This window comes from Cryptotermes secundus, unplaced genomic scaffold, assembly GCF_002891405.2.
Source record: "Cryptotermes secundus unplaced genomic scaffold, Csec_1.0 scaffold40, whole genome shotgun sequence".
NCBI classification, from domain to species: Eukaryota; Metazoa; Arthropoda; class Insecta; order Blattodea; family Kalotermitidae; genus Cryptotermes; species Cryptotermes secundus.
The window spans coordinates 1,020,464-1,037,242 of record NW_019730583.1 but is presented as its reverse complement, the minus strand read 5'-3'; the positions used below and the strand labels follow the sequence as shown (position 1 = coordinate 1,037,242).

The following is a 16,779-nucleotide window of genomic DNA, read 5'->3' as shown; positions in this document are numbered from 1 at the left end:
CAATTTAGGTTAATCCTGCACTCCTCCCCCACACCTCCCTCCCTATGATTGTGGCTGAATGTTTCACATTGTTTGTACACTGATGCTGATTCGTGCTTGGAGAATTTGTGGAGCGGTGGTAGCAGCGATGTAAATGGGGGTGTCGTGGCTGCTGAGGGAAGTGTGGCTGAGTGACAACGGTTTGATCGAGGGGTTGAGAGACGAGGAACATGTTGTTTGTGTTGTCCCGCGTCTCACTGTCTCTGCAGGCTTCAAGAGCCACGTCCTTTGTTGCTACAGGCAGCCCAGGAAACAGGGTGACAGGTCAACCCTCTCCCTCTCAGGGAATCACAAATAATAAGGCAACAGTCTCGGCGTTGTAGTCATCGTTGTGCAACAGCTACACTTTTCTGGGCTGTGCAATATATTTTTGGTTTTATGTAACGCGAAGTTTCATTGCGTTCTTCACAAGGGCCTATTTCTGATCTCTAGCCTGAGCCAAATGAATCCAGGCCATATCCTAACACTAGTTCCCTAACTTTCATTTTAATATTTTTCTTCTATCTACTCCTGCGTCTTCCAATCATGTTTGGTGCTAGTTTCACATATCTGACAGCCATGTTACATGTCCTGCCCATATCACTGTCCTCGGCTTTATTTTCTTGCTACCTACTTCACTCTCGTCTCTTATTTGTCTCATTCTTCGACCCTGAAGATCGAGACATTTTCCTCCGAAACGCTGGTTGACTTTCAGCTGATTACACGGCGGAATATCAGAGAATATAGAACTTTTCGTAACCTAATTATATGTGGTGAACCTCTTTACTATGCAACGTTCCCCCTGTAGCTCTTTCCCCTTCCTCCTAGGTTCGTGCATATTCCTTAGCGGTCTGTCTTCAGACGCGCTCAGTCTATGTTCTTCCATGGATGCACACACATCAATAACGAAGTTTAGTTTCTGATTCCTCGTGGTAAGGATTTCAGGTGTAGATAAGGGAATGAATTGCTACTCGTAGCAGGAGAAGAGTAAATCGCAGTGGTAAAAAGTATCTTATTTGGATTGTAGTGATGAAGGCTGAAGCTGAACTGCATGTGTTTGTATATACGTTTCTGCAACAGACGAAAGTCAAGGAGAATATGAGCTTAAGGACTTGTCTTCTTTGACCCGAAATATTGACAACGCATAATATAGTACAGTATAAAACAGGAATATAAGGAAACAATGTAGGAGGGAGTGAGATGTATGGGTCCATTGTCCAATTGTTGTGAACTCAGTAATGAATATTCATGAATCATAAAGGGCAGAAATTTTCTCTATCATCCAAGCGAGTTTCAAATTCTGAAGTTCTTTTTATGACGTTGTATCCTGTTTGTGTAATAGTTGCAAGGAGCTCTTGTAGACTGTTTCACAAATTTTATTTGTATAATGACAGAACCTGTTACAATTCTAGTGGTTTTCCGTGGAACCTTTTGTGTAAATGAGCGGAATATTGAAATAATTATATCATTAAATAAATTAAGTTAGTGAGATGTTATTCAGAAATCATTTGTAAATATTCTAAAGAAAGACTGTGCTGCATACGGTTAGCTAATTATTTGATTCATTAGTTATAACGGTGTCATTGTTAGTAATGTTCCAAGTTATTTCCTTCTTGGTTTGAGATGGGCTGACAAATTCAACTTTAGCTTTCTGGAAGGCTGAGCCTCGCTCAGCATTTTTACCAATGGAGCGCTTTTGTGAACGCGGTAATAAACCTTCAGTTCACGTTAAAACGAGAGAATTTCATGACAAGCTTAGGAACTCTTAACTTTTTCGAGAAGTATTTTGATCAAATCAGTTACTTACCAGAAGATTTTTAAATTATCCACTACCGCTATCAGGATCAGTCCTCAGAAATACCGCGATTCAGAGTGTATATAAAATCCCGTATTTGCATATTTGGGTTAGATGTTCTTTAAGAAGAATTACAAGGACGTACTGTTTGCTGGAGCTGATGCATACTTTCATTTATGTTTTCTTTAAAATTTTAATAAATACGTAAATATAGCCGTTAGTAAAATTTTAATAGTGTAAACTTGTGTGTTTGTACCAGGTGTGTTAATCGTTGATTAGGATTATCGCTGCTGATGCGGTATTTGGATGTGTGAGTGTTAAGGCAGAGGTTGTTAGAACTTTTTATAATGCACGAAAATATAATGACCTGAACCGCCTTTCGAATTGCTCCTGCTTGCTCTGTTACTTTTGTTTTAAATTTCAACGTGTTATGATTGTTTAATTCAATAGATAGCAGAGTTCAGTCGTAAAAATGGATTGGAATATTTTATATTTTAGGGATAACAGGGTTTTAAAACTTTAACATAAATATTTGTGCTTATATATTTGACATATTTTTTGCACTGAGTGTATTTCTTACAAGATTTCCTATACTTACTCTTTCATCATTACTTACAGGCCTCTATTACTATACAAGGCGGTAACAATAAATTATTTAAAAAAACATGATCAAAGTTAAACTAGCTTAATTTGTTTGCCCGTAACGTGTTATCATGTATTACCAACGCAAGTAAAAGGTAAAGTTGTCCCTGTGCCTAACTAATTAAGCACTACGCCATGAAGGCTTATGGTAGAATAAATGTGTAGATTCACATTTTCTTGAACTGGGCACTAGCTGGAGGTGAGTGGTCAGCTTCACAACCCGGACGCTTTACCCCAGGAGAAAGAGCCAACGGTACACATTGGATAGGAGGTTCGGTGGACCCCAGAGTCGGTCTGGACGACATTATAAGAGAAAATTCTTGATCACACCGGGACTCGAACATCGACCCCTCCATTATCCAGTCCGAAACCAGTCGCTATACCGACCTGTGCTACCCCGGCTCTTACCAACGAAAGTATAATATAAAAATATTGTAAACATACAATTTCATGTATAATATATGCTTTCTATCTGAAAGAAATTCGTGTTCAGTCGGAAAAATATTTATCTCTTTTATGTTCACTTAATTAAAGGAGCTGTTAAAAATTTTATGATTTAACATTGGTGTAATCGTCAGATACATTAATTGATAAGAAAATAAATTCTTTGTTATACTCAAGAATAAAAAAAATCCAATAATGACTCATTATGATAGATCGAAATTTTTAAATGTATTGTCTACACAAAAATTTACGTACGAGCAGTTGATTACCAAAAAGTAATTTATCTTCGTATTATTTTCCAATATAAATTAATTAAATTGGAGAATATTTTGCTATAAATATAGAATGTCTGACAGAAGACCGATTATGGTGATGGTCACTCGGGATACGTACGCTAAGCGGAGAATGAGTAGGTATAAGCCAGGCGCTGCAGTATCTATACATCTTGCAGTATTCTTCAACTAACTTCGATATAAAACACAGAATTTGAATTAGTTAATTATGCTAATGGCTTAGTGTTATTTACGCCAATAATATCGGTCGTAAATTACAAGAAACGCAATTAAAGTAACATCAATCCACAACAAGAGAAATTATTCATACTTAAAATGCAGCTAAAATGCTAAATGTTACATGTTAAATTGAGATTAATGTTTTCAGCAGCATAAACAAACATATTATATAAAATATTGCAATTAATCTTACTTAATTCTTACTTAACCTGCTTCCATGGACCGTGGACTTAATATTATTGCAACTAGCTTATTACCTAGCAGAATAGCAAGAGTCCTTCCACAGCACATGCGAGGTTCGTTTACATGATGGTGGTAACATAAGTCATGGCCTCCTCAGGGCGAGCGTTCCTAAGGAGGCCAAGGGACAGGGACACTACTGTGGGTTGCAAATAGCACAGAGAAGCAACAGTAGCTAGCTAGAACATGCGAGAGCGGTAGACTGCGTCAGATGTCAGTGTGTAGCTGTGTGACACAACAGCTGTCTTGTCGTGTCGGTTGTCAAACTGCTGTAAAAGTGGTGGCAACAGAATATAGTGCTAAACTGTCTTTCCGTAATTACCACCAATTTTACTATAATCTGCCATAATTCAATTTTGGAACAATCCATATTAACGACTTGCTGTAGCTCTTCTAACCGAGGGCCATCTTTGAACTATGGCAGTTTACATATTATTAAAAGAAAAGAACAGAGCTGATCCAAATAAGAACAACATCAACAATGATGGCGACAACAATTACAATAAATAATGAAAATTATATTGCAGATAAAAATGAATCCATGGACGGCATTCCTTTAGTAATGATCTCCATTGCGGTCGGATGAGGAGTCGGAGAGTGAGGAGTAATGCTAGACATACTCGGTACTGTAGCTCTCTACGTCTTTCCTGCTAAGTGATACAGAACCGCGACTGACAGCCGAAATCAGGGTTTACATATGTTACATGATTTTAAACTGGTTTTCATAAGCGAAAACTACTCTTCAAGTAGGCTCCCTTTATTAACTTCGTAGTGTAGACAGCCTGTTATACGAAGGGCTATACAGATTCATTTTGTGATCTTATGGGTTGTGACACCATGCAGACTGGTAGATGGTTACCAGCACATCGGGTGAAGATACTCTCTCCACGGACCAGGGTAACTCAAGCAGGAACGCAACTAACTTGCTTTCGGGAGGTGTTCACTGGGATTCTTCGTGGTTTATCTCAGTTCCTTCAGGTAAATGCAGAGATAGTACCTCACATTAGCCCGCAATCATTTTCTTCAATAAAATTTCCAAGCTATTATTAAATATTATACAATTTTAGATAAAGAAAGAACCGTCAAGAAATTATAAACAAGAAGCAGAAGTAAAAATATAAAGTTGTCCCTGCGCTTAACTAACTAAACATTACGCCATGGAGGCGTATGTGGGAGTGTATGTATTTATCCATATTTTCTTGACCTCGGCACTAGTTGGAGGTGAGTGGTCAGCTTCACGCTTCGGCCGATTTACTCTCGGGGAAAGAGCACCCGGTATCCATTGGATAGGAGGTTGGGTGGACCCCAGAGTCGGTCTGGACGAAGTGTAGGAGAAAATTTTGTGACCTTACTGAGACTCGAACTCCGACTCCTCGGTCGTCCAGTCCGTAGCCCGGCTCTTCCATAAATAAGACATTCTGGTAAGAGCTCATCTCCTACTTCCCTTTGATACGAAACGGACAGCACAGAAAACGACCCCTCAAACAATTCGTTACCGCGGGAAAGTGTTTACCTAGCCATTGCGTAACAAATGTTGGGGGGATATGCAGCCACACAGGCGGATGGGAGGGATTTATGAAGTACGACTTTGAGATGGCTCTTGTAATATGATGTACATACCAAACTACATAAAGATTTGTTCTAGCATTCAAATTTGATAAGGGAGATACACACACGCATGGTGTTCTCATAAGCCTACTTTTATTTCTCCAAAATAAGGACAGTAGGCTGATGAAAAATGATGCATGTTCATGTAGTATTCTATAGACTGAGAGAGCGAGTTCCTTCGAGAGGCTTGTCACCGCGTATCAGACCATGGGTCACAGCCCAGAAGACCACTGCATTCATCGTTGTCACCGTGAGGAACTCAGATCTCGTGTAATGTTGGAGAGAGACCACTGACGAGCTTTTGTGGACTCTGTGATCTGAGTGTTCCATCAAAGGGGGTGCCGGGTAAACGACTATTAGCGTTTCAAGAAGAATTATGCTCCGTGGAGTTGGTGGCATGAGCAACAGTACCGCGAACGTCCGGATTTGGTCTGTCACGTTCTCAGGTGACGTTCTGACCGGGGTGATGAGGTGATGCAGAGATGTTGGAGTAGTAGATGTAGTTAGAAGATGTAGTGCACGCTCGCTACCCCCGCTCAGGGCCCATCACCTGGTTCACTGTACACGTGTACACTCAGTTCACAGCCAAATGGAACACTTTGCCAAATATGCTGCCAAAGTCTGTGCGCTAAATATAATATAAAATTATGTATGGATCACATATGAAATATAATTTTAGAATATTTTTTGCCTTAAATTTTGATGGCTGTGTGAACGTGTGTAAACCAGGAGGGTTATGAGAGGTTTCCATTTCTGAATGGAACTGAATGTACACATAAAACAGTACAAACAACTACAAACACAGTCGAACAGATTTGTTTTCTTTGTTTTGTTAGTCGTGTCACCCAACACAATCTCTGTTACTTATAAGATACGGAAATACGTATGTAGACTGAATCACGGAATAACTTCGGCTTCATTTCCGATGATCTGTTACGAATTTTGTATCTGTCTCAGGTACAAGTAAGCAGAACATTTCGATTTTATCAGATTGACGAGGACTGAACTGCTTTCCAAGTCCCGTTGGTGTGGGCAATAAATATTGAAGGAATTATTTTGCGTTTCAGAGGTTGGCAACTCACCGCTAAGCCCTTCATTGTGCAGTATTGATGAGAGAATTATAACAACGTAGGTTGTATTGCCCTCAGTATTATTGTATGTCGCAGAAGGAAAGTTACAGCCTGAAGTTCTGAATTAAGTAATTTTTAATCTAAGTACCACAAATTGTAAAGTAAAATTACAGAACACAGTGCAAAGTAATATAACAATGCTTTCCAATTTTCACTTGGACGAACTCCAGAATGCAAGTTCTTTTAAACATTAAGTTTCCTTCCTGTGTAGGGAACTGTGTCATTTGTGTTACAGTTTATTATTAACGTTATTTCGCACACTAACTTTCAAACACTGTCAGGAATAATTATTTCTATTTAAGAAATTTATTATTTTTAGCAATTTTCTTAAATGCAAATATTACGTTCTGGTATGAAGGAGGATGTGAAACTTCGGTAGAGATGCTGTTGGGTTCGCGACAGTTCAGTAGTACGATGCTTGCAGTGTGCCATGCAGTCATTGATAAGAATCATTCAGGAACGCTGTACGGTTCCCTTGGAATACAACAAGCTGTCGGGGAGAAATAAACATTAGTTTTCTGAATGAGAGAGACTGCCTGAAGAAACCGAAAACCACACTCACAAATCACAGTGTTGTGTGTAATGTAGTACTACGTATGCAATTTGTGCAGTTGGTACCATTTCTTACACCATTACTATCCTCATATTTCAGCAAATTCAAACTATAATACAATTTATAATTTCTTGTGAGATATGAATAAATGAAACAATTTCTAAAATATATTTTGTAAGTACAGAGTACTGAAGACTACTGAGAATTACGAAGGTTGTAATCAGGGCTCAGTGAAAGACATTCCTAGTTTAATTGGATTTGTAAAATTGAAATGGAGCTTTCTACTGCGACATGGATTGTCAATGAATAGGTCGCATATTATATAACCCTTATTTTCTTAATTTCGTCTGTAGAAATATTCCTGTAAGAAGTACCGCAAAAACGTGTGAGGACGTTAATGCAATATTATCTGAAATAAGGAGATAAGAGAGAATAATTCATCATTTAAAATAAGAAGATTGGCCTTGAAACAATAGCTGTAAAGGAAATTTTGAGAATAAAATAAAAAATGCAAGGAAATATACTTCAGAAAGTATGACAAAGCCAGGAGACAAGAGTCCTCGTGCTTCCTACCATTGAAGTTAAGTACTTAAAAGAAAAACTTATTATTATCAATGTTCATCCGTTACAAGTTTTACTTTCTTTTCTTTTGTCACTTAGATTCAATGGCTCTTTTCGCTTGTCTGTGTGTCTTCTGCAGTATTTACCATCCTTTTCAGCGTGCCAGTGTGGCACCAGCCTTCTTTATGTACGTTCTTGCTAGCCATTCTAAGCTCATTGACTTCAGTAGTGATTTGTGTATATGTGATAAATTCAGTGGGATATTGTGTTTGAGTGTGATTTCCGGAAAACTATGGCCGATGTTCATAGGAACGGAATAATCCATTGCAGCTGAGGACTCCGAGGTCTTGTAACCCGGGTTTATGGGATCGGGAAGGGACACAATCTCATGAACACCCCACTGTTCGGTATTGTTAACGTCATTCATTTTCTATCATTAATAAATTCGCTGAAAAATGTAACAGTGGGTTATCCTAGAGTTTATTCAAGATTTGGAATGGTCAACTGCAGTAACTATATTCTTAAATCTGCATGAAATGTTGTTGGTGTTTCAGCCCGTTTCCGGCATGAAGAGCACTGTACAAATCATGCTGAGTGTCGTGTTTGACTCCAGTACCACGTACATAGAGTGTTCTTGCTACGTTGACCATCACTGGGTAGGGAAAGGGCGTTGAAACGGAAGGAAGAAAAGTTAATATCTTATAACTTAATATAAGACCTTATCCTTGTTATTTTATATGAACCTTGTTTGTATAATCACATCCATTTTCAAAACACATTATGGTTTTGACTTATAAATGGGTTTTAAGTACCATCAACACTTCGGACACCGAGCTGATGCTAAGGACGTACATTGTGACTCCAACCTCCACGGGTGGACCTGTAAAGCAGCACAATTAACCATAGGCGTGACTACATGTAAGGAACTAGCACACACAAACACACACGTAACAGTTTGCGGCGGCAGTGAGTGGTATGGGACCCAACACTCGGAGCCAACTATTATCCTCTGGGCAGACATTTTTAAGTCTACACCTAATAGTAATGATGCTGTCATCAAGATATCTCTATTCTCTTGTAGTCATCATGGCTGGCTTTCTTTAAAAAATCGCGCACACTTCTGTATATGAATTAGTACATTTTCTGGGAGACACTATAAAAGTCTTGTAGCCAACAATAGACATTCCACGTCGATAGATATACACGTATTTATTGGTATTTCTGTTATGGGCACCACAATCGTTATTGAACTAGTATATGTTTACGGTTGCTTTATTCTTTGTTATTAGTTTTGTCTGTTACATTCCTTATTGCCTTTTTCAAACACAGGAACTTATTTTTTTCGTGAAACACTTAAATACTCTTAAATAATTAGATAAATCGACATGCAAGGTATTTAAAGAAAGCCAACATCTTATAATTCGAGACGGAATATTAAGAAACATATCCACATGAATTTGTAACTTAGTACCTAAAGCAAAGAGGGTTATTGCAGCAGTTCTATAGAATAATTGGCTAAGAGAGTTGGGGGCCAGCAAGCGTTCTGCTGAAACTTACAATAGGTAAAAACAACACATTACATTTGCAGTGAATATTTCTGGAGCGTGCGGACGTTTCTGTAACAGAGCGTGATTATGTGAACCTAGGCCATCATTATAGTAACATGTGATCAAAACCACAGTCATAATGAACAGTAACAGAAGAACCAAACAAACATACGATGGAAGTGGGGTGTGAGGAGGGAGCGTGTGGCAGGTCAAGTCTGCTTGTCATGTGCAGTGTGTCTTGTCACGCTGTGTCGGAGCAAGCTTGCGTGTGGCCGGCCACAACGTCTCGTTTGTAATGTCACATAACTCAGCGTGAAAATATAAACAGGGATAGAAATATATTCACAAAAATCGGGGTCAATTTCTATTCAACCGAGCTTGAAAAATTGGCCTCAGGAAATGACAAAGAAAGACCCCGCATCTCTGAATAGAGAAATGTAAAAGTATAAGATTTTGATGGATACTGATTTTGTGTTGTCCGTGATTCATGGGGCGTGATTTGAATAGTTCGTGAGAGAACTGCACATTATATAAAACTTGGTTCATGAGAAAAAGACCCCGTTTTTCTTTTTGTGTATCTGATGATTGAACGCCCACAAATAACATGCGCTATGTCGGTTTGAACAGAAAAGTAGAATATAGGAAAGACTTGGTTGAGGAGAATATAAAAGGAAAGAAAAATAACATGAAAGAAATAGATAAATATAAGTTCTTAACAGGAAAATTGGTTCAAAAATATATATAACAAATATCTAATGGTTTCAAAATGGTGGATGCTGAACAGTAAAGGCGTCTAGTACCATTTTCACTTCAGAGAGGGAGCTGATACTCAGCACGTACATGGTGATCCCGACTTCAACGGGCGTACCTGCAAAATATAACATCACACATGCAGGGCCAAAGACATCATACAAACGCAATGCCGGATAAATGTGCCTTTGCTTCCTAGCAAATCTGCTAATTAACATTTTATGAAATCAATATAATTATGTGTATTAAAATTACACATATATAAAAACATCTGTCCTGTCGTGAAAAACCACAAGTACATTATATGACACAATCCTCATAATAAATTTGTGTCTCATGCAATACATTCACTGCAGTTTCTGAACTGCAGTATAATTAATATTTTCGATCATCTGTCGTTTATATTCAAAGCTATTTAACATTAAAACCATGTTGAGACATGTCAACGTGTAATAAATATTAGTATCCTATTCACAGAGGCACTCCTGTCTCATTGGAAACAATATTTTTATTTTATAATTAATCTTGTATTCCGTTTGATTTGTACATTATATAATACAATCATTTTGAAACTGTACACCTAAAACTCTCTTGATTTTTACATTAACCAGCAGAATGATTCATAGAAATGCAGTCAGTGATTTTTAGCCGGAGTTGAAAAGCTTTTCTTTCCAAGCTATGAATATTATGATATGTTATAATTATCAGGAGCAACAGCATCGCTGAAGCTGATATCAGGTCCTCTGTTTGTGATATCGTAATGTTAAGTTACTTCTGTCATCCATTAAGGCATTTGTTAAAATGCACTTGCGAAATTTACTATTATATACGAAACTTCCTTATTTCTTATTAAATTTAGTTTTACATAACACTGCCACAGATAAATACATTTCACTTTCTCGTGTGTAAGGTATACTGCTCAAGGTAAGCTGCAACGTTCTGCTTGAAGTTTGGGACATTAATATTCATTTTAAAATTTTGTCGCAATTAAGATTTTGTACGCAACCTAACATTATTTTTTATTAATGCACTTTAGATATCTGAATATTTTAAAACTTAAATGGAATTTGAATATGTTTAATATAACAATTAAACATATAAATATCAAAATTCAACGAATAATAGGATGAAGTTGACATTCTAAGGGCAATAATTTTTTTATAATTAATATTAACATAGATAATAGATAGTTTTCTGAAGATCAGGTAAAATTCTTTACTTCATCGTCCACTTAATATAGGAAATTAAAGTTATAGCTGGAGTTACTTTGCCCGGAAACCAATATTGTGTCTTATATTGAAATTATTTGATCTAAAAATATATTACTTAATAATGGTTTCGTGTAGTGACGTGTATATTTATTATCTTACTTTTGCTACTTCCGAATACTTCTGTGGAGAATATTCAGAGAATGGCGTAGATTTTTCCGTAATTTTCAGATTCGCGCAAACAGTTAGTATGAAGCACCTTGTCGCAAAACAGAGCATTAAATTGGCATCTGAAGACCGCGTGAGGAGAGCAACAGAGCGTGGTTGCGTCGTGTGATCCACACCATTAACGTCACTAATCAAATTAACAAAATGCGCATGCACAAACGGAATGAGCGAGCGAGTGAAGTCACGACATGCTGGCTTAGCGACTGGCTGTCGTCACAAGACCTGACTGAGGTATTGTTCTGGCTGGATGAACAGTTTCACTTGATTATTGTTCAAGAGAGAGATTCCTTCGACTGGTAAAACTCCTCTGCATTTGGTCGCAGGGCATTCATTATTCAGATTTGCTACTCTAATTCACACCAAATTTAGAAACGAATATTTGTATAAATCTTGATATTTATTCGAATCTGAACGTGGCCTATCTTTCTCACATTATTCTGGCCTTACGAATCTTTTAATAAGTTTCGTTCCTCCTCTCGTTTGGAACGGCACTGTTATCTTATCATCTTTTATTGTTGTTCAGTATCTTGTAACCACTATGAATTAATACACACAGCTGTGAAGCAGCTATGTAGATACATAAGTTAATAAAGTCATTATTTAGTAAATAACTGAAACATGAGAATAAGATATGTTCTCTTAGTATCGCTAATTAAACTTTTAAGGGGCGACATTTTGAATCGTTGAATACCGAAGTCATTCAGAATTTCAGAAATTAAAATAAGTTTAAATTCACGAAAAACATTTAATCGATTCGGTGAAAGGTACCGACAGTCGAATTAGGGAACTAGTTCGAAAGGAAACTTAGATGACTAACCAGATAAGCTGACTAATATTATCTCATCTCTATTTTGAATAAAATAGTTATATGTGTGAGACGTTTGACAAAAGTACAATAAGCCGATAACGTAGCGTATTAAAAGTCACAAACCACCCAGAGAAATACCGGAATTCTTAAATCAAAATATAATATTTCAAGAGTACATTTTAGTAATGAAATATTTAAATGGATCACAACAATTTTATGAGTATCGACTGCTCTATAATGAAAGATTTGGGTCTATATTTCGAATAATTGTAAGTTCGACATCTGTTTTGAATTACTCATTACATCGGAACATGCATTAAAAATTCACGGAAAGTTTTTTTTTATTTTCAGTATTACAAAAAGTTAAACATTTCGTTGAAACAATAAAAGAATTTTCATCTCCTCTGTTAATATAATTTCTCGTTTATAACTACACCAGTAATAAAGCATCCAATATTAGTATGTTGTGCTGATTGGATGAACATTGAAATTTATGCTGAAACATGTTTGTAACAACACTTTTTTTTTTCACTGTTTCTCCATTACTTATACTTCAGTAAAATATAATTATAGAAGCTACATTGTTATTCTAAATTATTGTCGGAGTTTCTATGGCTTATAATTCTCAAACCGGTCAAAACAAAATAAAATTTCTTAAGAAATTAAAAGAAGTTAAAAGTTAAGAAGTTAAAAAGGATTATTTGGCAGAGAAGTGTTCACCGAAATTGATGTCTGGAAGAAAATATAAAATCATAATTCAAAATGGCGACTGTTCAAGGGAAAGCAAATATGGAGGTATACAGAACACAAAAATGAGATGATATGCGTTTATCTCCTTTTTCGTTGGGCGCTGAGGCAGTTATTCATACGTCATTTGTTGCCACTAATCCATTTATACTTACATTTATGAATTAAAATAACTCCTGTTTCTGAAGAGAATGGTAAGATTGTACAGAGGTCTCCATTTTTTATGTTCTTTTCTCAGAGAAACACAAGAATTTCAGACAATACTGAAAGAGACAAAAACACGTTCAGCTGCAATGCTAATGGCTACTCCTTCCTTCGATCGTGTTCCGCATGATAATTTTTTTCAAAATACTGCTAGCTTTTATTAAATTCATCATGGTATTGCTTCGGCACATTTCTCTACAATGGAATTATGTATTATCTAAATGGCGAAATTAAAATTTACGCACGAAGGAATTGAAAGTACACTTCTTAAGTTTCAGTTCATAACTCTTCGTATTCCCGTCGCTTATCTAAACACGTGAAGATATTGTATACAGAGCTAATTTTACCTGATGCTTTGTATAGCTTTGAAATGTGGTCTCTTAATGGAAGATAGGAACATAGACTGACAATATATGAAAAGAAATTGTGTCCGTGTTCCAGAATATGTCTACTGCAGGCAAGCTCACACAACCTCGCAACCTGAATGATCTTTTCTGTTCCTCACGTTTATGAGGATTTCATTTCGGGTCATACGCGCTGTATAGGTAAAATTGTGGAGGAAAGTGACAGAAATCAGTTGACTTGGGTCGATGATATTGGAACCAGTTTTTCAGTTGATGATTTCAACGAGGTTACTGTCACCAGCTCTAACGGAATGTAAGGTTTAATCACGTAAAGTATAAAATAAAATAAATTTGTACTGCCACTCGAAACACATACATATTGTAATACAGCCAAAATATCAAATGATGCTTTTCTGTTCAAAGAAACTTAATCCTCACTGAACTAATTTTGAGAACCCGTTAGCAGAAAACTGAAATGGAAGTGATTTGTGGTGCAGGCTGCATAACTTGTCAGAGCTGGATGGCTGTATGGTCGATGTGCTATGAGTATACAACATGTATGTTGCTGATGAGACATGCCAAAGCAAGGCTATACATTTCTCTGGGGAAATGTGCGGGATTTGTAATGCACTTTTGTTAGGAAGTTAAGCAGATCATGTAAAAAATATATCCCGCCCTTCAGTATAGAATTTTGCAGGGAGTTCTTGAACAAACTCACAATGTGTATGAGTCATTTGATGTTGACTGTGAAAAGTAGCATCTTCTGGGACGTTACGCCGTATAGTCTGGTAGGTGATTATCAGTGTTTTGTAGGAGTATGTCACCGCCATATTCAGGATCAGTGAGTAAGACAAGCAAGGAGTATGTATAATTCTCCATGCTGTTCCTCCGTATAAAGGCCTACCAGACTGCGCTGCCAACACTGTAGGAAATTGACTCTTCATAGTCTTTAAGTCATGCTGCAAACTTTCTCTTTTATATGCAAGATGAAATATTTTATGAACAATGTGAAGCTTCTTGACTCACACTGAAAGCGTCTTGTCATGTGTGGGTGAAGAAACCTTAGACTTTCTTTGTTTTTGATATTTTTTTGTTTGTTTCATGGGGTGAGACTGAGTCCACTTGGTACGTCGGCCATAACTGGCCTATTGTACCTGCCCCAGATAATAGGTGATGATGATGAATATGGAGCAGTCTGTGGAATGAAAATTGGCAGGGGAAACTCGGAGGAAACCTGCCCTAGTGCCACTTTGTCTATCACAAATCTCACATGACCTGACCTAGGCTCGAACCCGGGCCGCCGAGGTGGAAAGCCCGCTATTAACCGCCTGAGCTATTGCACAACCAATCTCCCTCTTACTCATGAACGAAGATGGCTGAGGAATATCTGGCTAAACCAAATATTTGGTAGAAATAATTAAATATATACTTTTCATATAGTATTTTTTGGAGTTAGATTTATGAAGAATGAAATTTCAGGTATACCGCGAGTAAAGAAAATGAAGTGAATATAAAATTTCTTATGCTTGAAAGAGTCTACTTGGGAGCAGAAGGCGCAGGACATGTTGTTGGTTTGTCGCATTGTTTACCAGCTGACATCTTTATATAGCTCATAATGAGACGGAATGTTGATCATAACAGATAATAGGTTAGAATTAGTAGGGAATTCTGGCCTAGAGTGTCTGAGGAGCACCAAGGAACTCACTGAGGATAGACACTAACTCAGCCGAGATTCGAACCAGAAACACATAAATCTAACGCATTTTCTCTGCATCAGTCTAATCAGTTGCATGTGCAATAGAAAAATGTTTGAAATGAAACTTCATTATATTATAACAGCATTAAGTGGGAATGAAATGACCATGGGTTGGTCCCTATGTTACCTATGATGAACGTCGCTATACCGGACACTTCTCTTTATTTTTTGTATCATGAATTAAAGGTAACTTAGGGGCTGTCAGCACAACAACTGATTAAAAACCGACTTAAAAATAGATTTGAAAGGGTTCTGACGATGGCATATAACACACAGAATTACTAGATTTCGGGACTTTTTCCATCATCCGGTATTCTACAAAACAGAAAACACGACGTTTCGGAAACTGGATCTGTTTCCGTTCTCGTATAAGTGGGGAAACACTCATTTGGGCCCCTTAGGGAGAGCTAATCTCAATCACTGGTACAATATGAAAGAAGTCCAAAAACCCAGTAATTCTGCGAATTTAAAATATTTAATATTCGGGCTATTTTATTTTCATCCCTGTACATGTTTCGATCTACAAAGAACATCATCAGGTACAACATCAAATAAAATATTGCGAACTGCGTATGGGGGCCAATACGCAGTTCACACGCCAAATAAGGACTTAAGTAACAACAAAAGCGCAATCACATAATCATACTATTCAAACACATTTATATTAAATGCATCAGATCTATTTTACAGGTGTCGCGTGCCTAAAAACATCAAAAATTACGAAACCCGTCTACACCACTTAATAGCCGGAACCCCAACAGCCCCTCCCACATTTGAAGCATATAAAATTAGAATTCTTTTATATCTAATATTTAATTACTAGATTATTACTTTTAACACATTTAACCGGTGGCACATATTCAAGACTTAAAATAAAATGTAAATTATAATATTATCACAAAATGTAAAAAATAGATCCATTTTGATAATTCAGTATTCATAAAATTACCTGATGTTGTGTATCGAAACATGTAGTGAAATGAGAATAAAGTAACCCGAATTATAGATTTTACTATCGGTTTACGATCTGTTGTGTTGACGGCCCTTACGTATACCTTTGTAATTCTGCCAGTTAGTTCGGTGTACTGAGGCTTTCACCGTCTGTGTTTCGCCTCGGTTCTGCGGAAACGCAGGTGCGGAGCAAGAGGACGATTGTAGGGAACAGAATAAACGTAAACGGAAGAGCAAGAGGGAATGAAAAAGAGGAAAGGAGAGTGAATATCTGAAAGATAAGTATGGGCATAGGAAGAGGTGGAAAAAACAAGGAAAATAGGAAGGGAATGTGGAAGAGAAGGTGAAATTGAAGGGGATGAGAAGGATGAAGTGGAGAAGGAATATGAAAAGGCAGGAAGAAAGAGAAGACTTGAAAAGTAGGAAGAAATTTGAGAAGAAGGGATAAAATGAGGATTGGAGGAGGAGGAAGAGGAGAAGAAAAAGGAAGGTGAACGAAAAGAGGATAGAGAAGAAATGCGGAGAAAGAAATGGCGAAAATTAAGGGAGATGAGATTAAAAGCATGAAAAATTGTAGAGAACGAGAAAAAGGGCAGAGTTGGAGAAGAGGAAGGAAAATGAGAAAATGAAGGACCAACAGGAAGAAAGGTAAAATGAGAGGATGGAGTACAAGCAGCAAAATATGAAAATATATGTAAAAAAAGATAAAGGACGAGCATTTTGAAGGAATAGC

The 16,779-nt window shown here is 37.2% G+C and overlaps 1 protein-coding gene across 13 annotated transcripts in view; it reads right to left on the bottom strand.

Moving 5' to 3' along the window:
* The window catches only part of LOC111866341 (gamma-aminobutyric acid receptor subunit beta), a 157,496-nt gene that overhangs the window by 64,525 nt on the left and 76,192 nt on the right, over positions 1-16,779 (bottom strand). For 6 of the 13 annotated variants that reach the window (XM_023855193.2, XM_023855197.2, XM_023855203.2 and 3 more), the window contains exon 3: positions 8,316-8,383. In XM_023855193.2, coding sequence (XP_023710961.1) covers positions 8,316-8,383 — 68 coding nt within the window. The other 7 variants (XM_023855192.2, XM_023855202.2, XM_023855190.2 and 4 more) reach the window with 2 other exon arrangements.